Genomic DNA, 27,595 nt, shown 5'->3' on the forward strand with positions numbered 1-27,595 from the left:
TTTTCAAAAAACAGGTTAGTTGAGTTCTAATTCATTTTCAATTTCGGTTCATATTTGGTCACGCAAAACTCTACCTTCTTAGACCACTCTCAATGGTGGGTAGAAATTTTCTATGAGTGGAAACTTTTTTGTGGGTTTTTGTATCCCACTAGCGAGTAAAGATAAAAAATATTGCAAATGTTTCTAAAAAAATCTCTTTAAAATAAATAAAAGCTTGACACTTGCCCTAATAACATTTTGTATTTTTGAAAATAAGATTTTTTATTTTATATATTTATCAAAAAATATATACAAATATATAAATGGTCATAAAATTTTATGCTTTATAATTACACACCCATTTTGCTATATTTTAACATATTTAAAAAATTATTTTTTTTTAAGTTCTATATAATTAGTGTTTAGAAAGTTGTGAGAAAGTCTTTTTGATTTCTTATTGATGGGATACCTTTTCAATGTTAAAAATTTTTTCACACAACAGCGTGATGTGGATAAGAAAGAATGTGTTGAAATTTTTTTTTTTCACTCCCATTGACAGTGCTCTTAATATTTTGTATTGTATCTTCTACAGGTTACGTTTTGTCGAATAAAATTGACGCCTCACAAAAACGCAAGCAGGCAAACGAGCGCATCGTTCGCCGCCCATCAGACCATAGCTCCCCGCCTGCGGTGCGATTGTATTGCTTTTCTCTGGTAAATAATTTCTCTCTTGTCGAATTATTTAGATCTGAATCCTCATGGTGTCATGCCTATTTTTTGTTTTGATTGATTTTGTTTTACATTCTCAATCGATTTTTTCTGACGTTTGATTGACCTATAATTTTTTTTTTCAATTAAATTAGGGCAACCGATTGTAATGGTTGGCGGCTATCAGATTATTTTTTCTGATTGTTTGCTTAATTTTGTCACTGTCCATTCCTTAAGATAAAACCCTAGAAACTTTGTTTTGATTGACGTGGAGTATTTACTGATTTCTCATTGAGCAATTAATTGCGGGTAAGAAATTACGGTGGAGAATTTTCCAAACTCAAACTAAGTAGAAGTGAGTTTTCATCAGTTAACTCAGTTTTGATCAAGAGTTATTAGTTATAATCTGTAAAAGTAGCTTCTTTTTAGTTTGTGATTCTTTCTTGTGTTGAGAAGGTCGTTTTGAGCTGTTTAAGCTCTTTAATTCATAGTATTTCGTCATTGGCGTTTATTTTTGTTGTCCCTTTATTGCTGTAGGTTGGTAGGTCGTTTTTTTTCGTTTTAACGTACTGAAGGCAGCATGTCGGATCGATTGACTCGTATTGCAATTGTGAGCTCTGATCGTTGTAAGCCTAAAAAATGCCGTCAGGAGTGCAAGAAGAGCTGTCCTGTTGTTAAGACTGGTATGTATTTGTTTCTGTAACCCAATTTATCATTTTGGTGTCATGGTGTTTTTTCAGCTCACCCCCACACTAATTTTTGCGTTTATGTTGTGGCTACTCGCTAGAGTGTTTTGGGAATTTGAGGGTTTTTACCCTTTCATGCATTCCGTTCTGTCATCTATGTTATTATCATCTTAGTTGCATTTTGTTTACTAAAGATGTGGAGATGAAAATTTTTGATTGACCTGAAATATTATTTCTGGGATTATTCATTGTCACTCATCTTGGGCTTGGACATTCAATTTTTATCCCTGAATAAGTACTTTTTTCGATGGGATGAGGGAGCCGGGTGGAGTGTGGTGGTGTTAATGTTGTTGCTGCTGTAATTCTATCCTTTTTGTATTCATGTGTGGTCATAGCTGTGTGGGTTTATGGGAGGGAGGCTGATAAAGTTTCCCACATGTGTGCATCCAATCACTGAGCTATGGTGATGGATAGGGGGCTTCATTATTCAAGGAAGCAACTAACACTTGGGAAAAACTAAATTATGTTTCACTAGTAATTTCATGACTCCACTTATACATGGGTACTGGTAAATTTTGTGACTCTTGTGCAATTGTTCATCTTTCTCTATTCAGGGAAACTATGTATTGAGGTGACTTCGGCATCCAAGCTTGCTTTTATCTCAGAGGAACTGTGCATTGGATGTGGTATTTGTGTCAAGGTGAAGTCATACTTATTCATCCTCACTCATCCTCTATGTACCACTACATTGTTTGTTGCTTAGTGCAAATTTTTTGTGTATGCAGAAATGCCCTTTTGAAGCAATTCAGATTATTAATCTCCCGAAAGATCTTGACAAGGATACAACTCACCGTTATGGCGCCAATACTTTCAAGTTACATAGGTTAGTTTATATGAGGTCCTTGATATGATATTTACTTATTCGTTTCAGTTTTAAACGTGAAAATATTCAATCACAGGCTACCTGTCCCGAGACCTGGTCAGGTTCTTGGCTTGGTCGGAACAAATGGTATTGGGAAGTCAACTGCTCTAAAAGTTTTGGCTGGAAAATTGAAGCCCAATCTGGGGAGGTTCAATGTAATGTGCATAATAAAGCTGATGCTTTTTTTTTAATGGTGGTTCTCCTTTTTGATCTATTATTTACATTGAATATGTATTATCTACAGAACCCACCTGACTGGCAGGAAATTTTAACGTACTTTCGTGGATCAGAACTGCAAAATTATTTCACACGCATATTGGAGGATAATCTGAAGGTAATTGTGTTCATGGATTAATCTAACATCACATCCTTGCTTGGCCTAAATTACCGAAATTGGTCAATGATTTTCTTATCTACTAAATCGTTTTCTTAATGCTTTCTTAATTCTATGTTGAAGTAATGTATAAGATTTGTTTTCATTTCATGTGATCACCTATTGTATGTTTAGAGTTGGATCTTTCATGACTTCTTGCTGACTGTTATGCATGGAACATTACATACAAGAGGCTGAAAGGTCGATACAAGGGCAGCATAGGGAATATTGAAGGGGCATATCTTCTAGAAACTATTATGTCAAATAGTTTGTTATGGCTCTTTTGAAATTTAGTTTTTTGTTGGAAAAGCATTTTAGCTGTATATGTAAACAAAGGGGGAATGGTTTTTCATTGTACTTTGTATCGATAAATAGTGTTCTACACTTTGGAGCTTTGAGTATAACACTGACACATATTCATCTTTAGGCTATTATCAAGCCCCAGTATGTGGATCATATTCCAAAGGCAGTTCAGGGAAATGTTGGCCAGGTTCTAGAGCAGAAAGATGAGAGAGATATGAAGGCTGAACTATGTGAAGATTTGGAGCTGAGTAAAGTTTTGGATCGTAATGTGGGAGATTTATCAGGTGGTGAATTGCAGAGGTTTGCAATTGCAGTTGTGGCTATACAGAGTGCTGAGATATATATGTTTGATGAGCCTTCAAGTTATTTGGATGTGAAGCAAAGGCTTAAAGCTGCCCAAGTTGTTAGATCATTGCTTAGGCCAAATAGGTATTGTTGTATACATCATGTTTGACCATCTATTATTTTTTTGTGCTGGAAGATATCTTATTTAAAAGCTCCTTTTCTTTTGCTCTATCCTTTTCAGCTATGTCATTGTGGTGGAGCATGATCTTAGTGTTTTAGACTATCTTTCAGACTTCATCTGCTGCTTATATGGAAAACCGGGTGCATATGGAGTTGTTACTCTGCCATTCTCTGTTAGAGAAGGAATCAATATATTCTTGGCAGGATTTGTACCCACAGAGAATCTTCGTTTCCGCGATGAATCTCTTACTTTTAAGGTATTTTGTTCTCTAAGTATGTGTTTATCGTTGCTTACTCTTCTTTTCTAGTTGTCTCATCTTTGATTTTCTAGGTTGCTGAGACACCTCAAGATAATGCCGAGGAGATTGAGACATATGCTCGATACAAGTACCCCACCATGACAAAAACTCAAGGTGGTTTTAAGCTTCGTGTTATGGAGGGTGAATTTACAGATTCACAGATTATTGTGATGTTGGGAGAAAATGGAACAGGAAAGACAACTTTTATTCGTATGCTGGTATGCTCCTTAAGGAATAGTTGAGAATGTGTAGCGGCTTACTCAATAGTTTTGTGTTTCAGGATATTAAATTCTTTTGCATTGTAAATTTTCAGGCTGGTCTATTGAAGCCGGATACTGTGGAAGGCTCTGATGTGGAAATACCTGAATTCAATGTTTCTTACAAGCCCCAGAAGATCAGTCCAAAGTTCCAAAATACTGTGAGGCACCTATTACATCAAAAGATAAGGGATATGTATCTTCATCCCCAGTTTGTTTCAGATGTTATGAAGCCTCTTCAGATTGAGCAGTTAATGGATCAAGAAGTTGTGAATTTATCTGGTGGAGAATTGCAGAGAGTTGCATTAGCTTTGTGCCTTGGAAAGGTAAGGCTTGTGTGCCTGTGGACTGTCTCCTTTAACCTGTAGTATTATTTTATCTCCCTTTTGCGTTCTCTATTTTGCAGAGATAGACGGTAACAACTCTTGATTAGTATGAAAGTTCTTGCGCGTCATTGATGATGCGTAGGTGTTTGTGTGATAGCATCTTTTTTCTTAATTGAACTCATGTCTACTAACTTTTGTTCTGATTTTGTTTAATGGTTGAAATAAATGTTTTTCAAATAAATGACATGTTTAATATTGAGCATTTTGTAATCATGCAGCCGGCAGATATCTATTTGATCGATGAACCAAGTGCATACTTGGATTCCGAGCAACGTATTGTGGCTTCAAAAGTTATAAAGAGATTTATTCTCCATGCGAAGAAGACTGCATTTGTTGTCGAACATGATTTTATTATGGCAACATATCTAGCTGATAGAGTGATTGTGTATGAAGGGATGCCGTCAGTGGATTGTACTGCAAATGCTCCTCAATCATTGTTGACTGGAATGAATCTTTTCTTATCTGTAAGTCGCTTTATTTTTTTGTTGATACTCTTGGTTATGTCATGGATTGTATTGAATCCATGATTGATATTCATAAGTTAGAAATCAATGTTGAGAAGTTTACATTTCGATATTTGTTTGTGTTGTTTACGTTAGTTTTGAACTGATGTGATTGTAATCTTTTACCATCCTCTTGGAAATTGCAGCATTTGGATATCACATTTAGAAGAGACCCTACTAATTATCGTCCAAGGATTAACAAGCTAGAATCCACAAAGGACAGGGAGCAGAAATCTGCAGGAACTTATTATTACTTGGATGATTGAGATTGATGTTTGGTTCATCCTTCCAACTATTTCTTCAGTGTTCTTATTTACTTTCCTTAATGGTAAAGTTTCATTCTATTAATCAATTGTGTTTGTGCGTGCAATTTTCTAATACTTAGTTTTTTGCAATTGTTAAGAGAGAGCATCTATGTTCTTTCTTTGTTGTTCTCGCTGTTGTCATTTTCTTAGCCATTTGGAGTCCTTGTACAATCGGTAAATTTTGCATTTCCATGTTGCTGAACTTATAAAAGTTATTTTGCTATCATTTTTTTCAATGGATTTCATTTTTCAGTTCTAACTCACCATTTTCCTTATTTTCAAATTTCTAAATTTTTGCAACGTTCATCGACAACTTCTGATAGATAGTTTAGCTATGCTCGATGCTGATTGTAATTCACCCAAATGTTAGTAATTATGAAAGAATAATCTTTGCAAATTCCATATTACATAGCGCATGCTGCTTGCTCCACCATAAACATTTGCCATTTCTCCATCTTGATGATTTCATTTCTTTTGTTGATTTGTGTTTCCTACCAGCTGTAGTCTCAATTCCAAGTGTTCTGACTTTTGCTGTTTCAGGAGTCTATGGTAAGCTCTCAAGGATGTATTGCACAAAAGTGTTAAACGTGCTGCTGATTATCTTTTTGTCGATATGTCAAAGAAGGGGGGTGATGAGCTGAAAATCGTTTCTCTCGTTTCATCTTTCATACAGACATATGCTTCTGATCATTACTATGTAGCATTAGATCTCTTCTGTTATGAGCAATTTTGCACTGAGTTTGGGTTGGCAGCTTGATAAATCGGCAGATTAGATTCTAATTAGTGACTAATAAGTGGATTTTGCCGAGGCCAATTTTGGTTTGATCAGATTTTATTTAATACTTCACATCTGACTAAGTTGGTTGGTATTCCTATCACTAATAGAATGAAATGCGACGTTTTGAGTTGTTTTGTGTTTAATTGTTTTAAGCGTACAATTTCCGTTTTAGAACAAGTTGATAATGTGGGAGTACAGGCAAATATAACATCAGTATAAAGAGCATTTGTTAGCACATTATTCGTTTTCGTGTCTTTTAAAACTTCATTTTAAAAGATACTCCTAGTTTTTATTGAAGTTTTGTTTTGGCCAAACCACGGAGATGCGTTGAGGTAGCGTCTAACCACAAGTCTAGGCCTTCTATACTTGTGCACATCAAGTTACTTCACTAGTTAGTCATCAGCTTTTGCATCTAGTAGCCCTATTTAACAATAGACTAGTGGAAATTTTGACATGTTTGGCAAACAGCTGAAACTAGTAGAAGTACTTATAGTGACCAAGTTGAAATTGGAATCGATCAAAAATGTTTTTATTATGCTATTTTATACAAAGACTAGCTTAATATGATAAACTCTCTTACATAACATGCTGAAGCCTATGATAAAAACGTATACTACTGCTACAATATTAACCCTCTAGGATTAAATCTTCTCTTTGTAGACCACTATATTTTCATGTCTATTTTCCCATTTGTATTAATTTGTCTCATTCTTATACACTTTAAAGAAGTAGGAAGTATTCTACTAAGTTGTGTGTGTGACCATAGAGAATGGGCCAACAATACACACAAAGGTTAAGAAAGACGTTTCTTAGTAAACTAGGGTTTTCATGGCTCCCAAGTTCAGTCATTTGATATATAAATACTCTCACATCAACGTATTAAAACTCTAACTCATTTATTCCTCTTACATTTTTCAGAACATTTATTGAGATCTCACGCCATAAACAAACTCTAACAAAATTCCTCCAAGCCAAGGTAACACTATTAGGCTTCCTAGGTACTCATCTGTTATACTCAATGTTATGAGCGTTGGAGCTGGTCTTTAGAGTCAAACTTTGGGCCATTTAACATGTGTTACTTGCCTAGACTAGGTCATCAAAGTGATCTTATTACAAAAGAATTAAATGGTAAAGATAAGTCTTTCACTCAACAAACACTCTCTCAGACTCGACTTAGCATCAACCAAACTTAGTGTGGATCTCGATCTCGGACAAAAACATAAGCTTAAGTAATTGACTTGTTGACCTAGAAATTAGTTGTCCCAACTTTTCTTTTTTTTTTTTTCATTGATATAAGTTCTACAAGCATCCTTTACAAGAACTTCAATCACCCAAAGTAAAGCCATCATCGACTTTATCTTTAAAGATTTACCAAGTCAATGTACATAATTGTTTCTTACAAGAATTTATGGAAAAACAAAACTAAATACCTCTTTTTATATTCAAGCTTATATTAGAGGATCCCTATTGGCAAAGAAAGAAGAAAACATTTCCTTTTTAATTTTTATAAGTAGAAAAGGAAAAACATTTGACTATTAGGCTAATCTTTAATCGGATATCCGGAATTTTCTACCAAGAATTTGGTACATGAACTTCGTATGTTTTGACGTAGAAATTTCTGCAGGAAATCCTGCCGGAAGTTTCTCATTATTTACTTTAATGATTCAATAAATCAACATATTCTTCTTTGGTTCTCCTCCATTCTCCACCATTATTTAGTATTTTTGTTTTGGTGTATACAATTGACTAATTGTTAAATGGAAATTTAAAAGAATTTGTTCCTAAGAATTTGGTTCGTAGTGCACACTTTTATATGACTTTATCAAAATAAATCAAAACAATGGTTTATTCATTATTATCCAACGTGACTGTTACATAAATGTTTGTTTGTATGATGCGGTTTTGGGAGATAGCATTTAATATACACATCGTTGTGTGAGATGGTTTCTCCAAAAAAATGTATTAAATATATAGGCTAAATAGTCTAAATAATACAAATCAAAGAGAAAATAAAAATGTGGTCTTCTTGTTTTAATGTCGTCTCTTTAAGAGAAGGTTTTTCACAAGAATAGTTGATTAGTATGAGTTTAATAGACCATTTAATATAAATATGAGAATATAAAGCTTTTTGATTTTAGATCGTCTCTCACCAAGTAGTGTTCTTTCACAAGAGCAATTATGTATTAAATTTATTTTGTAAAATTTCTCTAAAAAAATTGACCAAAATCACCTAGAATTTGATTTTATTAGCTGCCTAGAAAAAGTTATTTCTTTGTTAAAATTTAAAAACTACCGGTTAACTGATCTTTTAACAATTTCGAATGCTATTTGTAGTACTTCATTCTAACTTAAATATCAAAATTTATGATCATATTAGATTTTTGCCCAAAATTGTTGCTCCCGATGAATACTCAGTCGGATCTAAGCCTTGCTCAACAATTTTTATTTCTATTTTCTTGGCCATTCTTCACCTATTCTTTAAAGTTAAAGGATTGTTTTTCATGGATCATTAAAAAGAAATAAGTTGGACTTTTCAATTAAAAAAAAAAACACATACACATTTTAGTCCGTCTTTTTTATTTTGCTACAATTTCATTTTAATGAAAATGTCTCCATCACTTATTTTAATTTTCATCCATATATTTTATTTCTATTTTAATATTATCCATATAATTAAATAACTCTTTCAATTCTTAATATTTATCACATATGCCGAAGTTGCAATTTCAACAAGACCGAGTGACTAATAGTTTAGCCATAAAAGAAAAAAAAAGAAAAATTGACGTTAACAACAAATTTACTCATCCGTTGTGAATAATTTCATCTTAAGGTTATTTTCTAATAATCAAACATTTGTCAGATATTTACCCACAACATATCATATTACTAATAATACGTAATAATAGGATATGCTGTCAGCAAATTAAGAAAAAAGATGAATTATCACGACAAACTAAAGGTAAATATCAAATTATTAAAAAAAAAAAAAAGAAAAATCTAAAGGTAGAAGACCAATTGAATTATAAATATCAGTTTTTGAAATTAATAAATTGGTTCATAAAGGTATTTTAAATATTAAAATAAGTAGCATTATCCAGAATACATGTCATGTTTGTTGAATACTCCCATAATCTCATCCCATTATCTATATTACCTATCCACTGACCAGTGACCACTATACCTATTTTATCTATATTACTTTGTTATGCTAAGGTAGATGAAGATAATTAATATAATAATTTAAATAGACCAAACCTATAAAGTAAACTAATCTTTCTTGTCTTCCAATGGAATTCTTGGTATAACCTAAAAGCAAATATATATAATTTCATATGTGCTTATTACCCAAACTAATATTTTATTAATTAAAAATTGATTAGGATAAGGATTAGTCCAAAAGTGATGGACCAATTCTTGTTCTTCTTACCAAATAGATTTCAAAATTGACAACTATTTGTCACATATCATTAATGTTTTGTTCAATCTCAACTTCCATATTGTAAGTGGACAATTGTGGGCCCAATTCAATTTTTTTTAATCAAAATGATAATTTTTGTTCTTAGATATGGTAGTATCTCATATGGACTATTATTTAGATATGGTTTCAATAATATATATATATATATATATATATATATATATATATATATATATATATATATATATATATATATATATATATATATTTTGAAGGGTTGAATATATATAATTTTACTTTTGTTATTAATTACAAAGAGGTTGTTATTAATCTTAATACTTTAAGAGATTTGTCAAATGTTGTTATGGAAGTTGTTATTTCATAGGCTAATGTTAAATATGTGGCATTAAGATTCAAATAATTATGGATTTTTTTGTTGTACTATTTATACTAATATATAATCTTGATAAGAACCTTTTACTATAGGAACTCATTTAATGCATATTATCAAGTTATTCAAAGTCTACTAACTACATGAAAATAACAAATAGTAAACTCTAAAGGCCTTGACAAATTCCTTTTTTGGTTGTAATTAGCATGGGTGACAAATATTAATTAGGTAATTTTTTTAATTAGGAAAAATTATCTAAAATAATCCAACCTTTTGATCATGATTTTCCTACAATAATTCCATTCATTGATTAACCATGAATAATCCCAACTTTAGGATGTATTTTCTTAAAGTAAATCCAGTAATCGGATGACTTGTTATAGCAAGTTTTTTTTTTAAAAAAAAAAATAAAATAAAATTTCAAAACAAATGTTAAAAAAATATATAAAATTTTTCTAATTTTTTTGTTACTCAAAATTTTTTTTGTAAATTTTCAACATTTTCTCTAATTTTAAATTAATTTTGAGTTTATTTTTTTGGTGAATTATCTATTATAGCAGGTCAACATTTTCTCTAATTTTAAATTAATTTTGGTGAATTATTTTTTTGGGATTATTCATGGTTAAATAATAATTTGGATTATTGTAGAAATATCATGAAAAGATCGGATTATTCTAGGTATTTTTCATTTTAATTATCCTTATTTGATTGAAAATATCATAAAGGAAAAATTATCTAGAATAATACAATCTTTTATTGATTTTCGTACAATAATTTTAACTTTTTATTAAACATGAATAATTCCAATTTTAGGGTCACTTAGCTAAGAACATTATTGGCCAAATGGTGACCAATTTTTGCAGGTTAATTGCTAAAAAAAAGAAAAATAAAATAAATATTTAAAATATTAAAAATTAAAAGTTAAAATCAAAAAAATTACTTGATTTCTCTTTATAATTTTTAAAAAGTTTTCAATTTTTTACATAATTTAATATTTTATTTACTTTTTAATTTTATTATGCAAAATGACTTGTTGTATAGATAAAAGATTACTTTGGTAGATTCTTAGCAAGCACCCCTTATAGTTGGAATAATTCATATATTTTCAAAAGTTAAGATTATTGTGAAAAATCAGTAAAATGTTGAATTATTTTCTAGGTAGTTTTTCAACTCTTCTTTAATATCATCTACACGATTCAAATGGTCCCACCATTTCTTAATATTTGTGCAAAATCTCACAATTTATCAAGGACGAAGGAGTATTTTTATGCTATATTTTAATATGATTTGATCTTATGACAATTAATATGTTAAGTAAAACTACAACCACATACTCTACCTTATTATTATATTTTCTAATTAATTTTGTATATATACAGTTGTTTAATGTTTAGAACCCTGTGTGGTTGCACCTCTAAAACCAGACACGATTGTGTTAGTATGTTTTGTTAATTGTTAGGGGTAAATTTGGTTTATTGATTTGGTTATACGTCAGACAATGAGTGTTGGTACATATAGAATAAAAAATATAGCAATTTCATTAAGACAAAGTAAATAAATTATAAGAAAAATTTATTTAGATGAAATATTAAGCAATTTATGGGCAATCTTCACCAAATTTCACAATATTTTGGTTATCTTTCTTATCATTTACTTTTTTATTTTAGAGTAGACTAAAGAACCCCTTCAAGTTAGAAGAAGAAGGAATTCGTCATTCTCTAACATTAGGGTGAAAGAAAAAAGGAAAAATTACCTAAAATAATCTAATTTTTTCATAATTTTTCCATAATAATCTCACCTATTGATTAACTATGAATAATCCCAACTTTAAGGGGTATTTGCCTTGAGTAAACTCGGTAATCGGATGACTTGCTATAGCAAATTTTATTTTTAAAAAAAAAAGATTAATTAAAATAAAATATCGAAAAAATATTTAAAAATATTTTTAAAAATTGTGACTTTTTTTAGTTATCTGAATTTTTATGTAAATTTTTAAAATTTTCTCTAATAATACATGAATTTTCAGTTTATTTTTCGGTGAATTACCTACTATAGCCGGTCATCGGGTTACCTATGTTTACTCAAGGCAAATACCCTCTAAAATTAGAATATATTCATAGTTAATCAATAGGTGAAATTATTATTGAAAAATCACAAAAATATTAAATTATTCTAGGTAATTTTTCCAACAAAAAAGTCCTCAATTGTTAGACCAACATATGATTGTCCCTCATCAATATTTATCTATTAGAAAATCAGCCTAATTACCAAATATCTATTTCAAAAAGTAAATTATCGTATATTAGTCGTAGTAATTAATACTTCTACTAGTTTTAAACTTTTAAATGCGGTATGTCACAACTAGAGGAGTCATTAATAGGTCGGGTTATTATTTGCTGTATAGGGTTGGGTTGGACAGAGTTATTATTTGGCTTGATTTTCTTAAAAATATTCTCATTATTTTTTTCTAATATGATATTAATATTATATATATTATATGCGAGTTGATCTAACGGAATACAAAATCGAACGAAAAGATCATTAAATAAACTTTTTAATGGTTCGAGGCGGATCAACTCTAAAGGGACATTAACCCGCCCCTGTCCATTCTAAATCTTATCCCAACTGTTGAATTTTCGGACTCAACCGAACCCGGTTTACAGCTCAAGACAACCTCATTGAAATTTTTTTTTTGCCAAAATTAAAAAGATAATATAATTAATAATTAGACTAACTTGTGGAGTCCAGGATTGGATTCAACCAGACCTACTAAATAGGATTATATAATTATTAAAAATTTTACTCGATATCCCTATTTTTTAAATAATTTGATTGTACATTAAGTTGGATATCCTAAAAAAATTGTTCAAAATTGTAGTCACCACTGGTTCGTATGTTTTTGTCATGGATGTTGAAAGTGGCATTAAATCCCACAAGATCTTTGGAAGATCAAGGTAGGGTATAGCATAATAGAATACACTCCTTGGTCCCACTTAATTTAACTTATTTTTTGTTTTAGTTTAATAATATAAATTTGTTTTATTTTTATTTTTGAATATGGCTATATCGCTTTTACGCACTATATTTTCTTTTTTTTTTTCTAAATACTTCATTATTTTAATTTATTTTATTCAATTTTTTATGTTTGTATCAAAAATAAATGAAACTATTTTTTTGAGACAAATGATGAGATGAGTAGTTTTAGTTATATAATATTGTCAAAATCAGAGAAGATAAACAAAATTTGGTCTTGGTCATTTATTTAACGTCTATAAACAATCTTAATCTTAGCTTAGATAAAATCAAATATTTCATAATTAGAGGTGGAGCAAAGATATTGGAGGTTCTATTTATTTTTTGATATTTTTTAAAATGGGGCTTTTTATTATTTTAAAAGATAAAAAATTTTTACCACTTCAAGAAAAATATTTCAAGACAAAATATATTATAACATTATATTACTTCAAATACAAAAAATTTACAAACAAATCATTTAACAAGTATTGCTTGGAATTGGACCTGAATAACATCATTTAATAATCGAAGCTCCTTATTTCGAGGTGCCCTAGGCGGTCGGCTACCCAGGATACCCCTAGAACCAGCCCTATTCATAATCAAATATCTTTTACGCTATGAAATATTTGCTACATTATAATTATTTATATTATTAGTTATTTAAGCTTATTTTACACATTGCAGTTAACATATAGAAAAAATATAATCAATTAAATAAATCTTATTAGAATCAACTAATGGCATACTTTAAAAATATTAACTTTAATAATTTATTTCAATAGAAGTTAAATATAATTAGCATAATATAGAACTGAGGACAGTGGCGGACCCAGCTAGGGGCAAGGGGGGGCAGTGGCCCCCCCCAATCTGAAAAAAAATAAATGAGATTTAAAAAAAAAAAAATTTAATTTGCGACCACTTAGCGACCACCTAGCGACCAAAATCCCGTCGCTAATCACCTTTAAAAAAAAATTAAAAAATAAAATGATGTTGCTTCCATTTAAAAAACAAAGCAAACCCTAATCGCATTCCGTTTTTATGTGTTCGACATTCCACATAGACAAAACCTTCTCCAAATCTCCACGACTCCATCGACCACCGCCAGTCCGCCACAGCCCACAAACGGCTGGCCAAGTTCCGGTGTTCCTCTTCTTCGCTGCAAGTCTACAACTGTCATTCGACCTTCGACATTTTTCTTCGCTTCTTCCTCTTCTTCGCTAATCGCTTCGCCAGTCGCCTGTACGCCTACTCGCTTCCTCTTCCAGTCTTCCTCTTCTCTTCAATTGTTTAATTGTGAGTTCCATGCTTCCATTACTTATTTAATTGTTAATTTGTAATTGTAATTGTTAATTTGTTTAATTATTTCATAGCTTCATTAGTTCATTGTTAATTTGTTTAATTGTTGATCTTTGATTCTTGATTCTTGATTCTTTGATTCTTGATTATTGATAGTTTAATTGTTTGTTTAATTGGATAATTTGTTTGGTACTTTGGTGATTGAGATGAGATTCAACAAGATTATGAAACTAGCTTAGACTTGGTAATCAAGTTGCAAAACAGTGAAAAAGGCATCAATTTCAGTAAAGCCCTAACTTAATTTGGGGGTTTGAATAATTTGGAGAAATAAGTGAGAGGAGTGAGCAAGGCTGGGTAGCAGGGGTTGGTTGATGGTGATTGGTGAGTGATTGTATTGCTGTTAGCAGGTGGCGACAAGGGCGGAGCGGGACGGGGCTGTTGGTGGTGGAAACTGGTGAAAGGCACGGTGTGGGGGTCAACGGGTTCAAATAGCTGGGTTGTCAAGCCAAGGGGTGGGGTTTTGGGTTAGCACAGGATAGCATAAATTAGGGCATTACTATATTTAGTTTAATTGTTTGTTTAATTGAATAATTTGTTTGGTACTTTGGTTCATTGGTTGCAAGTTGACAAGTTGTTACTTGATAGTTTGAATAATTAGATTGAATAATTGAGTCATATTTCTAATTTAATTAGGAAATGTCAAGTAATTCAAGTTCATCTTGTTTGAAAAAGTCAAAAGCAAAGGGAAGACAACCCGATCTTCGTGAATTATTGTTTAAAAGAATGAAATCCCAACAAACATCTAACGAAGGCAATGAATCTTCTCCTTTAAGTTCCCCTCTAAGTCCTCCTTTAAGTTCCCCTCCAAGTGAAGATGTTAATATGGAAGTAGGTGGTTCAAGTAGTTGTGATGAACCATTGGATGATGAATGGGTGTATGATGTTGAACTTCTTCCTCATGACCCGGGATTGAGGAAAAACATAATGGATTATCCCCCTAATGAAAGAAATCCGGTTAGGAGAGCATATATTCTTAAAAAACCTTGCCAACCAAAAACACATGATTTCCCTCAAAGTAATATCTCCGGTAGGTTACGCCGTTTTAGTTTGAATTGGTTCAAAAAATGGGATTGGCTAGAATATAGTGTTGAAATGGATGCCGCATTTTGTTTTGTTTGTTATTTGTTCAAGAGGGATGTTGAAATTAACAAGGGGGGTGATGCATTTGTTGTTGGAGGGTTTAGAGCGTGGAATAAACCTGAGAGGCTTGAGAAGCATGTTGGAGGAATTAAAAGTGCTCATAATATTGCTTATGAGAAATATGTGAATCTAAGAGATGCAAAGAAGACATCAATTGAATTTGTATTTGATAATGCGAGTGAGGTTCAAATGAACGAATATCATATTCGTTTGAATGCATCCTTAACTTGTTTGAGATTTCTTTTGGGCCAAGGTTTGGCATTCCGGGGACATGATGAAAGTGAGGAGTCATATAGTAGAGGTAACTTTCATTGAGAAGGAAGTGTTTCTACAAGTTTCTGATGAAAAGATTATTGATCGCTTTAAAAATATGAAAACTCGAAGGATGAATTTGTAATTTTTATTTGAACGCTTGTATTTTTTTTTTTTAATATTTTGGATTGTAAAACTTTTAACATCGGATTTGATATTGTAAATTGTAATTTTCTATTTTTCTTGTATTTTTCTATTTTTCTTTAAAAAAAAAATTATTCGGACGACGATCAAATTATTCGAACGACGTGACGTTCGGATTTTGCCCCCCCAAATTGAAATTCCTGGGTCCGCCACTGTTAGGGACGCTAGCGCTGTTGTCCATTCATATGCACCGGCAATGAACAAATTGTTTCAAAAATATGATTCCTTAGTTTTTGCAACCCTGACAATAGCAAAAGTACATTACATCCTTATATCATTGAACCACAACCTTTTAACTAACTATATAATTATATAGTAGTGAGTATTCCATTAAACTCATGGCCGTCTTTAGATATTTTTAGGTCTTGAGCGAAATAGTATATTAAGTTTTTTTTCTTTTTTTTTTTTTTGCAATTTATCATCTATATGGACCTTTCTACAATCATTAATTTTGCTTTTTTTAAACATGAGACCCTAGACTACGGCTCCTCTTGCCCACCCCTAGGGCCGACTTATATTACTGCAATGCTATTAAGTAGTTCTTATCTAGGAGGAGATTTGGAAAGATTTAAAGTACACAATTTTATCCTTGTTATTGATTAAACTGATTAAAAGATTATTTTTGTAGATTCTTGATACCAAATGTCAGGTACTTTCACATGATATATATTTAACTACTTTTATTGATACCTTATCGTTTGCCTTTTCCAAGTCTACAAATATCATGTGCAATTCTCTTTTTCTAATCCTATAATACTCCATCATTTCTCTCGTTAAATGGATTGCTTCTACCGCAGAACTCCCTAGCATAAATTCAAATTGATTCTATGCATGAAATTGCTTATCTCTATCATTGTTTCTAATAAATTTATAGTATGGTTTACGAGTTTTATTTCTTGATGTTAAAGCAATCTTAGACAATTCTATTAATTTTATATGATAACTCACAAATTTTAAATTTGCAACAAAGGGATATAAAATTATATCTAAGCTTTAACACAAAAATGACTGGTTAGAAATTTTTAAAAATAAATGAAATATAGATAGAAAATAAGTTTATTGAATACAACAAGAGTAACAATGTGAAACTATTGTGTCAAATAAAAAACTCAGCAAAAAGTTAAATAAAATGAACGAAGTCTTATCATTTGTTACATACTCTAACATACATCTCCTCATATGAGACCCTTTTGGCTTAAGTGGTGAGCAGCAATCGGTGTGCTTTGTGATAAAAAGTTCCCGAAGAGATGAAAAGGTAAATTTTACCACGTTGCAATTAGGCCCGCGTTGTTATATGGGATAGAATGTTAGCTCGTAAAGAAGGTTTTCGAACGAAGGATGAAAGTAACAGAGATGCGTATGCTGAGGTTGATGTATGGTGATATTATGATGGATAGGATAAGTAACCAGGAGTTCAAAGAGAAGTTAGGGGTTGCACTTCTCTCCGCAAAGATGCGGGAGAACAGGTTGAGATGGTTTAGGCATGTGCAGAGAAAGACACATGACGTCCCAGTAAGAAGGATCCAATGCATCATAATGGAAAGCAAGAAAAGTCGAGGAAGACCTAGGAAAACGTAGGAGGAACAGATTAAAAGTGACATGCATGAACTTCACCTCTCCAAGGACTTGATTAGGGTTAGGGGCAGTTGGCACCGCCTTATCCACGTTTTAGATTACTAAACCCTTTCCTTTTACCAATTGTTTGTTATTGTTCATTGCCTTTGATTATTGCTCTTTACCTCCTTCTTTACTTTTATCTTTATTTTAAGTTATTTATACATATTCTATTTGTTCTATTTGTAAGTCGCAGGTTTTTCTCTCTTTAAAGACCTTTCTCGAGCCGAGGGACTCTTTGACCGCACTCTTCTTTATGGGTATGAGCTATCGTCGTTCTTTCTTCCCCCAGACCCTAACCATAGTTTTCTATGAACGGGATACACTGGGTATGACGATGATGATAATGTTGTTCATGTATAAACTTAACTTATTTTATTAATTTTGTATTTAATAGTATAGTATCGATTATTTAACATCCCTGATTTAAATACATGTATATAATTATAATAATATAAAAAAAAAACAAAGAAAACACATTACAATAAAATTGGTGGGAACACCTAAATTTGGTTTGACATGTCTCATGTATCCTGTGAAGGAATAGAATATACATGTAAGCAAAAATTTCAAATAAATTTCAAATCTAAAGATTAGGATGGAGATATGAATATGGGGTCACAACAAATATATGTTAATAATTAGTATAAGATTTCATGAGATTAACATAGCCGAAAGACAGAATTTGTAATCATGTGATTGATAGTAATCTCAAATCCAGTCATATTATCTCTCTCCCTTTGAGTGTGTCATACAACGAGCAGTTTGATAGTAGATATTGAATTGTAAAACGGTAATGAAAAATCGATTTAATTTTAATATAGTAGGAAAATCTCTTCACAAGTTAAATGGTCATGTTTGTTCTCCTTCAATCATCTCATTTTCTTTACAAAATGAATTTCAATTCACACCATTTGAAAATCTGGTATTAGGTGGAAATAGAAAATTGTGAATAAAAATTTTTTATATGATTAAATTTTCATTACCATGAAAATAATATAATATAAATCATTGTTAGTTGAACATTATTATTTAGTACCAACAAACATGAAAACATTAGTTTTTGCGTGTGGTGTAGGATGCAAGGACGGGAATTAATTTAGTGCATTACTACAAAACCCTAATTCAACAATTTCATGCTTCCTTTGTCAAAGACATGACTTTAAACATCATCATACTTATCAACTTTGGTTTTGGATAAGGTTGTGCTCCCTATTCCGCTATTCCTGCCCTCTTTCTAAATACATGTCCTCCATGTTATTATTTTCTCATGGGACTTTCTTATCTCTAGATGAGACATCTTTTTGAACCAAAAACATTATGTTTAATCAACAATTTTTAAAAAAAATTTTGGTATTATTCGGTTGAAATATATTACGCTCTTATTAGGAAAAATATATGTTTAATTCTCGTTGTTTCTTTCCTTATTTTCCCATACACCAAAAAAATCACTTGTTTAGCCTTTACAATTTACATGGAACATTCACAAAAAATAACCAACATGTTCAGTAAAAAATAAGCAAAAATATTAAGAATTTTATCGAAATGAATATTACTTACTACGTATTTTTACTATTGAGCTTTATGAAATAGAGAAATATTGCTTTTGTAAAACTTGTTCTTGTCGTTTGACTCCCATGATATACAAGATTAAAAATTAAATTTGTTTAGAGGTTAAAAATACTTATTGTCTTAAAATATGTATAATAAAATTAACAATAAGATTACTTTTTATCGAATTCGTTATTGAAATTAAAGTTATTGTTTTTAAAGTTAAAATAAATTTGTTTGATTAAAAATATATCATTAAAATCAATAATCCTGAATCCTACATGAAGTCAAAAAAATCATAAATGAAATGCTTGGTCCAACACACTAAAAACATTATTATAATTTTGTCATAAAATTTTCTTTTAATAAGCCTACGTAAAAGAGAGGAAAATAAACAAAAAAGTGATAAATTAAATGTACGAGTTGAATAGGGATATATAGAATATGTCTCACAAGGAATTGTCCAAATAGAATGAGTGTCTATTGATAAACGGACACAAGACTTGGGAAAATGTTTTAACCGTTCCAAAATCGTGGGATATATATGATAGTTTTCGTTGAGCGAGTGTCCATATTTTGTAGACGCCAAGAAAAATAATAGATATAATTCTCTCTATAAAACAACGATTATATTGAATAAATTGTTATTTATTAAAATATTTTTTTTTAAGATTCATCTTATTCTTCCTTTCTCAAACTCAAAGATTATACTGAAATAAGGCTTCTAAATATGTTGGGCTTTGGACGGCGACACTCCTTGCCTACATTCAGAAACGGCCCTGTGTTGAGCTCATTTAGTATAGTTTGTTTTTTTAATTCATCTTATTTTTTTGTATTATTTTTCTTTTTGATAACAATTCACACTTTTATTTAATTTTATTTATAGATATTAATGTTTTTAATTTTATCTACATAATTTATTATTTTTAAAAGACAAATTATTTTTCTTTGATGCTAATCCAAGAAAATTAGTAAAGACTTTTTTTAAAAAATAGGAAAATGATGCTTTAATTCAGATAATCACAATTTCTCCAATGACAGTCATACACGCATGAAAATATAAATTCAAATTGAAGAGTAGGAGTAGATAATGCGAATTAATCTGAATTTTCAAAGAAAGCTGCTTTAATTTGTGTGCATTAAGGAGGCTAGCTGGCTAGCTAGGTGGAGGTGGAGGTGGAGCATTTCCATACATGTATAATTGTAATATTATCTCTATTTGTGATATAATTCTTGTCTCTTTCTCTAATGTCAACTTGTGCAATGTGTCCACCTTTTAACAATGGTTGATTTGGTAATTGTTAACAAAACATTAAGCTAGTGGTTGGTCAGATCCCAAAATATATTATTATATATTTTAATAAGTCTTTTTATACGGGAGCCCTTCAATTTAGAATTATAGATGCAACACAAACTCTCTTTATATTGGTGCTAAATATTCCATTTTAAAAGAGGAGTAATTGAGATTTAAACAGGTGACCTCTTGTCATGCTGGTTTTGATACCATGCTAAGGAACCAACTTAACCAAAAACTTAAGTTGGTGATTCAGGCCCCAAAATATGTTATGTACTCTAACAATATTAAATTGAGAGAATGTTATAAATTTAACGTAATTAGTTAGAAAAATTACTTGGTATTGTTCATGATTGTACTTGTTCTACGTTAATTATTAATTTTACAGAAAATTTCTTCCCATCAAATACCACTCGTAAAGGTGGTAATAAAATATTATGACAAAAAAACTCATATTTGAGGGTGAAAGCTTCATTATCATGAAATTGACAGAACACATACAAATAAAAACAAACCACATTCTCATTACTATAATTTAATATCAATAATCAAACCTCTAGTAATGTTATTTACATTGGTCAATGTTTAATCTATTTAAAAATGATTCAAATTGATTCAAAGCAGACTAATTATAAAAGTATAATAGAAACTAGTGCAATATACGAAGTCGTTAGTATGAAAGTACATATAAATATAAATTTTAAAGTAAAATATAATTATATATGTTAAAACTTAGAGAGATAAGGAGGAAGTAGATAGAGTAAAAGTTAGAAGATGAAGATGTTTTTACTCATTGGTGTGATTTTTACATTGGTGAACTTCCATATTTATAGGCAAGTTCATCTACAATTACATTGAATGCATTCACATTAGGGGAAAATTATTAATTACCTTTCACACTATATTCATTAATTATCTTTCACACTATATTTCAACACTCCCCCTTGAATGCATTCTAATTATGTAAAAAAGAGTAAAATATTATTACAATATTTCTATTTAATACTGCCTCGTTAAAAACCTTGTCAGGAAAAATCCAATGGGATAAAAACCTGAACGAAGAGAGAAAGAGTGCAGTGAGTATGATTCTCTCCCCTGAGTTCAACAAATATCTCGTAGATGACACAATTTTATATACAAGTTGCTCGAATCTCTTTGATGGAAGGGACTTTGTGAACAAATCTGCAAGATTTTCACTTGATTGAATTTGTTTAACCTTTACTATTTTATACTTCTGGAGGTCATGTGCAAAGAAAAGTTTTGTTGCTATGTGTTTGGTTCTATCCCCTTTTATGAAGCCTTCACTAACTTGTTCAATACAACCGGTATTTCTTCAAAAATTACAGTTGGAGAATTTATTATCGAGTTTATCCCACATTCTTCTTGAATGTGACCAATTACTGACCTTAACCAAACACATTCTCTACTTGTTTCATAAAGGGCGATCAATTCTGCATGGTTTGATGATGTAGCTGTCAGTTTTTGTTTCGTAGATCTCTAAGATATTGCAGTACCTCCATATGTGAATACATATCCATTTTGTGATTTGGCCTTATGGGGATCTGATAAGTATCCAGCATCTGCATATCCAACAAGAGTAGCATCTTGCTTTGATCTATAAAATAGTCCAAGATCTTTAGTTCCTCGAAGGTAGCGCAACAAATGTTTTATTCCACTCCAATGTCTCTTTGTTAGTGAAACACTATATCTAGCTAATAAATTAACAACGAAAGCATTATCAGGTCTTGTATTATTAGCTAGATACATCAGAGCTCCAATTGCGCTTAAATATGGCACTTCAGGGCCAAGAATCTCCTTGTCTTCTTCACAAGGTCGAAATAGATCATCTTTTGGTTTTAATGATCGCACTATCATTGGAGAGCTCAGCGGATGAGCTTTGTCCATGTGAAATATTTTTAGGACTTTTTCTGTATAGTTGGATTGGTGCACAAAGATTCCACCCTTTAAGTGCTCCATTTGTAATCCAAGGCAAAACTTTGTTTTCCCAAGATCTTTCATTTCAAATTCTTTCATCAAATATTTTGCAGTTTGTTCAAGCTCTTTGGGAGTTCCAATGATATTTAAATCATCAACATAAACTGCAATTATAGAAAATCCTGATTGATTTCGTTTAATAAATACACAAGGACTGATTTGGTCATTTTTGAATCCTTCTTTCAGGAGATATTCAGTAAGACTGTTATACCACATTCTTCCAGATTGTTTTAGTCCATAAGGTGACCTTTTCAGCTTTATGGAAAACATTTCTCGTGGTTGGTGGTTTTCTGGCAACTTAAGTCCTTCAGGGACTTTCATATAAATGTTTGTATCAAGTGAACCATATAAATATGCGGTCACGACATCCATAAGTCGCATTTGCAAACTGTTTGAGACAGTTAGACTTATTAAGAATCTTAGTGTAGTCGCATCTACTACTGGAGAATACATTTCTTCATAATCAATCCCTGGTCTTTAGGAAAAACCTTGTGCTACATGTCGTGCCTTATATCTAACCACTTCATCTTTTTCATTTTTTTTCTTACAAACACCTATTTATAGCCGACCGATTTTATACCATTTGGTGTTTGGGTAATTTGTCCAAAAACTTCTCGTTTTTCAAGTGACTTTAATTCCGCTTGAATAGCATCTTTCCATTTTGGCCAATCATTCCTACGCCGACATTCTTGTATCGTTCTTGGTTCTATATCATTTTCATCAAGTGTTATTTCGGTGGCGATTGAATGAGCAAGTGCATCATTAACAATAACATTCTTTCGATTTATTTGCCTTTTAGTTGAAATGTAATTAATCGAAATTTCATTGTTATCTTTGATATCATTATTTTCTTCTTCTCTGAGATTTTCATCCTTATCTCCAAAACTTGTTTCTTTACAATTCATTGAATAAGTAATATTGATAAAATTTGCCATTTCATTCAACCTTTTGGAATTTTTTTTGTTTCAAATCCTTTGAACCAAATGGTCTTCCACGCTTCCAGCGTGCAATAGATTCATTTTCAGTGGCTTTGTTATCAGTGGGAATTTCAATTCGTGCCGGAACATTTGCGGCAGGAATATATGATTGTGTCACTTGCTTTGTTTCTACAAATGCATCAGGTAATCTGTTTGCAATATATTGATTATGGACAATTTTTCTAACTTCTTGTTCAGAAGCATTCGTTTTTGGACCATATATTATCAAATGCATTGCATTCCATGTGAGATCTATTTCCTTCTTATTTGGGTCCACTTTCTCTCCCCCTAAGGATGGGAATATTGTCTCATTAAAATGACAATCTGCGAATATAGCATTAAATAAATCACTAGTCATTGGTTCTAAATATTTGATAATTGATGGGCATTCAAATCCAACATAAATTCCCATCCTTCTTTGTGGACCCATTTTTGTACGTTGGGGTGGCGCAATAGGGACATATACTGCACATCCAAATATTTTCAAGTGTGATATATTTGGTTCTCGACCATGCACTAATTTCTGTGGTGAATATTTATGATAAGCACTTGGTCTCAATCTTATCAATGACGATGCATGTATTATTGCATGGCCCCACGCAGATGATGGCAATTTCGACCTCATTAATAATGGTCTTGCTATTAATTGGAGTCTTTTAATCAATGATTCAGCCAGACCATTTTGAGTATGAACATGAGCTACTGGATGTTCTACGTCAATTCCAATTGACGTGCAATAATCATTAATAGTTTGAGATGTAAACTCTCCGGCATTTTCAAGCCTTATTCGCTTAATTGTATAATCTGAAAAGTATTCTTTGTGCTTTTGTGCTTTAGGATAGTGTGAGTTGTTCCACTATCTAGGAGGCATTGATATTTGAATCCATTTTCAAACTGATTCATATCTTCATATTAAATAAATAGATAGTTAAAATAAAATTTCATTAACGTTAGATGATATCAATACATAAAAAGGAGATTGCATATAAAAAGGAAATACATTTAAATAAGCACCACAAAATTGTTAAGAAAAATTCAAATATCTTCGTCATATTCTTTATCATTTTCATCGCCATCTAAATAGAAGTCTGAAAGGTCAAGATTAGGCATTGACGTGCTTGCTTTATTATAAGGATCGACATTAGGCATTGAGGTGCTTGCTTCATTAAAGTTTGCTTCCACACCTTTTCCCTTTTCTTTTGGGAAGCTAGATACAGCTCCACCAAATGTTTGGCAGTACGATATGCACGTGCCCAATGCCCTGCCATGCCACATTTGTAACAAATACTTTCTTTTCCTTCTTGATGGCTATTTTTATTGTGATATCTAACTTGTTTTCCCCTTCGAGAATTATTACTTTAATGACCATTTTGATAATTTTGGGGAAAGTGGCCTCCACCGAATCCTTGAAACTTTCTACCATGTCCATTAAAATTTCCACGACCTTGTCTTCGTCCTCTTCCTCGGAAATTTCCGCGTCCTCTACCACGGTTATTATAATTTCCACGACCTTTATTTTCAACAGCATGTGCTTCAGGCACATGCGTTTTAGTAGAGTGTGTCTTACGGATAGCTTGAGATCCAATAAGTCTCATATTATGATTTTTCCAAACAAGATCATTATGTTGTTCAGCCAGTGAGAGTACTACACTCAGATCTGAATATCTTTTGAAATGTCTTTCCCTATATTGTTGTTGCAGAATAATGTTTGATGGATGAAAAGTAGATAATGTGAGTTCAATCATTTCTGCATCAGTCACCGGGTGCTCACAATATTTCAACATTGATGCAATTCGGAATAATGTTGAATTGTACTCACTAAGAGTCTTAAAATCTGAAATTCTTAAATTCTTCCACTCATGGCTAACTTGTGGAAGAAGCACCCTTTTGTGTTGATCAAATCTTTCAATAAGAGAGTCCCACGATGTTTTGGGATCTTTTATGAATAAATATTCAGATTTAAGGCTATCATGAATATGATGCCTCAAGAGGACTAAAGCTTTGGCCTTTTCTTGATTTGTAGCTATCTTTATTTTGGTAGCTTGAGTTCCATCTATTGGATCCTTTTCTTTTACTTCCAATACAGTATGTTCAAGTCCTTGAGCTTCTAAGTTCATGATGGCATCTTCTTTCTATTCTAAGAATTTTTGTCCAGTTAAGTCTAATATGTTGAATAGTCTTTTGGTAATTTCTGCCATACTTGCTTCTTGATTATTAAGGGTAGAGCTGGTGTTAATAACGTGTTAAAACTTAGAGAGATAAGGAAAAAGTAGAATGAGTAAAAGTTAGAAGATGGAGATGTTTCTACTCATTGGTGTGATTTTTACATTGGTGAACTTCCATATTTACAGGCAAGTTCATCTACAATTACATTGAATGCATTCATATTAGGGTAAGTTTATTAATTACCTTTCACACTATATTTCAACAATATAGTAATATTTTCAATAAATTACGGGATGTTGTCTAGCAAGTGTTGCTGCTAATGGCCAGTGGGGAATTGGGAAATGAGAAAATCGGAAATGGGAAAAGGAGAACTAGGAAATAGAGAGTAAATCAGTAAAAGCAAGAAAAAAAAGTTAGAAGGGTTTGAACCATTAAACTTTGGATTAAAAGTATATTTCTTAATCAATTTAGTTAACATAACTTGTATTATTAATTTTTTTTTCCCAAATTTTTATGTGATATCAATTGACATCACTGATCATATATTAGTTTCGCCCATGATACTAATACTAATATTAATAGTAATTATAATAATTAAAAACTTTCATAGTCATATTCATAGTCATCTATTCAATATTAGACTTAAAAACAGAGTGCGGATGGAGGAAGGTAACTAGCAACTCATATTTGTACCCCTCAAGAGGGAAGGTCAAAAGAATGTGGTTAAACTAGGGCTGGAAGCCTAAAATATTACAATAAATACGTTGTGTAGATAAATAGAGTAATGAATAGTTAAAAAACAACTAAATACTAGGATAATAAGAATAAGTAGCTAGAGAAAACTATTAGTAGTCTAAAATATGAATTCAACATCTCTAATTATTTCTATTCCTAGTCAGGTACTCGGAAAAATGCAGTTCGCTCAAGTCCTTTTAATTTTCTCAAACCACGTTTTCTTAAGTCTTTATCGACTTTTCTTACCCTCCATTATGATGCTTTTTATCCTTCTCAATCCTAGTCAGGTACTCGGAAAAATGCAGTTCGCTCAAGTCCTTTTAATTTTCTCAACCACATTTTCTTAAGTCTTCATCGACTTTTCTTACCCTCCATTATGATGCTTTTTATCCTTCTCACGGGAGAATCATTAGTCTTTCTTTGCACAGGTCTAAGTCATTTTCATCTATTTACGCATCTTGGTAGATAATGGGGTAAATTCTATGCGTTATTGTGTTACGATACATCTACCTCAACATTCGCATCTCTACTACTTTCATCTTTTGTTCGTAAATCTTCTTACATACCAACACTCTATTCTCTAAAGCAATGTAGGCTTAATGGTAACTATGTAGAATTTACTTTTAGTCTAATCGAAAAAATCTTATCACATAACACCCTGATAGCCTCTTGCTCCGTAAGTCATTCTGCTTGTATTCGACGTGTAACAACTTTCCAGAACTCCGACCAACACTGCTATCCTAGCCATCATTTTTGAAGATCTGAAAAAAGTGGGTGTGTGTGGTGGTGGGTGATGGTGTTGCGAAAGGACGGGAGAGGAAAGGGGAGGCTGTCGACTTTAGATTTAACGTTTAGTGATGGTGGTGTGGTTGATGAGGGGAAGAGCAAATTGATTTTTGGTGTTTGGAAGGGAGGGAAAGTGATGTTTGGGGATGAAAATGGGGTTATGCGGTTTTTGCAGGGGTAGGGGAGGAAGTATGGGTTGTGCTAGGGTGGGGGGGACCTCACCGGGTGTGGGTGGAGGTGGGGGTGGAGAGGCTTTCAGCACAGACGTAGAGTGGGCTATAGGAGTGGAGTTGGTGGACGACTGGAGTGATTGATGAAAGGGAGGTAAGGGGTTTTATTTTTTATACTACTATTTATTTTTGACAATTGACTATAATTGTAGGTTGCCTACAAAACTACAAGTTAAAGAATGGAGAGGGAGTACTTTTCAAAAATTGTATTATTCATGGCTAATCAATAGTTAATATTATTATTATATGAAAAATTTTCTAAAATTATATTATTCTCAATAATTTTTTCAAAAAATAAAAGATAAAATTATACGTTTAGCAAAATAAATTGCAAAGCCATTTTCAAAGTCTATATCCTAAATAGTTTGATTTTTTTTAATAACTTATAAATTTGAGTCCAATTCTAAATTCAAAATAACATTAGAGTCTGTTTGATAAATAATTGTTTGATAGAGCTGTTATATGTAATTGTTGGCTGGTTTAACTAGCTAAATATATTGGGTGAAA

At 31.6% G+C, this 27,595-nt stretch overlaps 2 protein-coding genes across 3 annotated transcripts; one reads left to right on the forward strand and one right to left on the reverse strand.

Moving 5' to 3' along the window:
• The first annotated feature begins 421 nt into the window (after nt 1-421).
• On the forward strand, nt 422-6,107 carry LOC130824523 (ABC transporter E family member 2). Of its 2 annotated transcripts, XR_009046730.1 has the most exons (13): nt 422-693; nt 1,225-1,370; nt 1,988-2,073; nt 2,159-2,256; nt 2,333-2,450; nt 2,540-2,629; nt 3,096-3,400; nt 3,498-3,693; nt 3,768-3,953; nt 4,049-4,318; nt 4,597-4,842; nt 5,028-5,209; nt 5,727-6,107. XR_009046730.1 is itself a non-coding variant. In XM_057689563.1 (12 exons), exons 2-12 carry the CDS (start codon nt 1,268-1,270, stop codon nt 5,145-5,147), a joined length of 1,818 nt encoding a protein of 605 aa, XP_057545546.1. In that variant the 5' UTR covers nt 520-693; nt 1,225-1,267; the 3' UTR covers nt 5,148-6,107. The 2 variants fall into 2 exon arrangements, 1 of the variants encoding a protein (XP_057545546.1); XM_057689563.1 differs by having other exon boundaries at nt 520-693; nt 5,028-6,107.
• An 18,422-nt stretch (nt 6,108-24,529) lies between these two features.
• LOC130823386 (uncharacterized) lies at nt 24,530-26,820 on the reverse strand. Its single transcript, XM_057688005.1, has 2 exons — nt 26,730-26,820; nt 24,530-25,107 (listed from the first exon to the last, which is right to left on the reverse strand). Exons 1-2 carry the CDS (start codon nt 26,818-26,820, stop codon nt 24,530-24,532), a joined length of 669 nt encoding a protein of 222 aa, XP_057543988.1.
• Between the last annotated feature and the right edge of the window lie 775 nt (nt 26,821-27,595).

The sequence above is a fragment of the Amaranthus tricolor genome, chromosome 9, assembly GCF_026212465.1.
Source record: "Amaranthus tricolor cultivar Red isolate AtriRed21 chromosome 9, ASM2621246v1, whole genome shotgun sequence".
Classification (NCBI taxonomy): domain Eukaryota; kingdom Viridiplantae; phylum Streptophyta; class Magnoliopsida; order Caryophyllales; family Amaranthaceae; genus Amaranthus; species Amaranthus tricolor.

Bases quoted from the DNA above. Each gene is read 5' to 3' on its own strand.
- LOC130824523 (XM_057689563.1), top strand. From the start codon at position 1,268: ATGTCGGATCGATTGACTCGTATTGCAATTGTGAGCTCTGATCGTTGT. The intron at 2,257-2,332 runs GTTAGTTTATAT...ATTCAATCACAG, and splicing joins AATACTTTCAAGTTACATAG to GCTACCTGTCCCGAGACCTG. The intron at 3,694-3,767 runs GTATTTTGTTCT...TTGATTTTCTAG, and splicing joins ATGAATCTCTTACTTTTAAG to GTTGCTGAGACACCTCAAGA.
- LOC130823386 (XM_057688005.1), bottom strand. From the start codon at position 26,820: ATGGCTAGGATAGCAGTGTTGGTCGGAGTTCTGGAAAGTTGTTACACG. The intron at 25,108-26,729 runs GTGTTATGTGAT...TATTCATAAAAG, and splicing joins CGGAGCAAGAGGCTATCAGG to ATCCCAAAACATCGTGGGAC.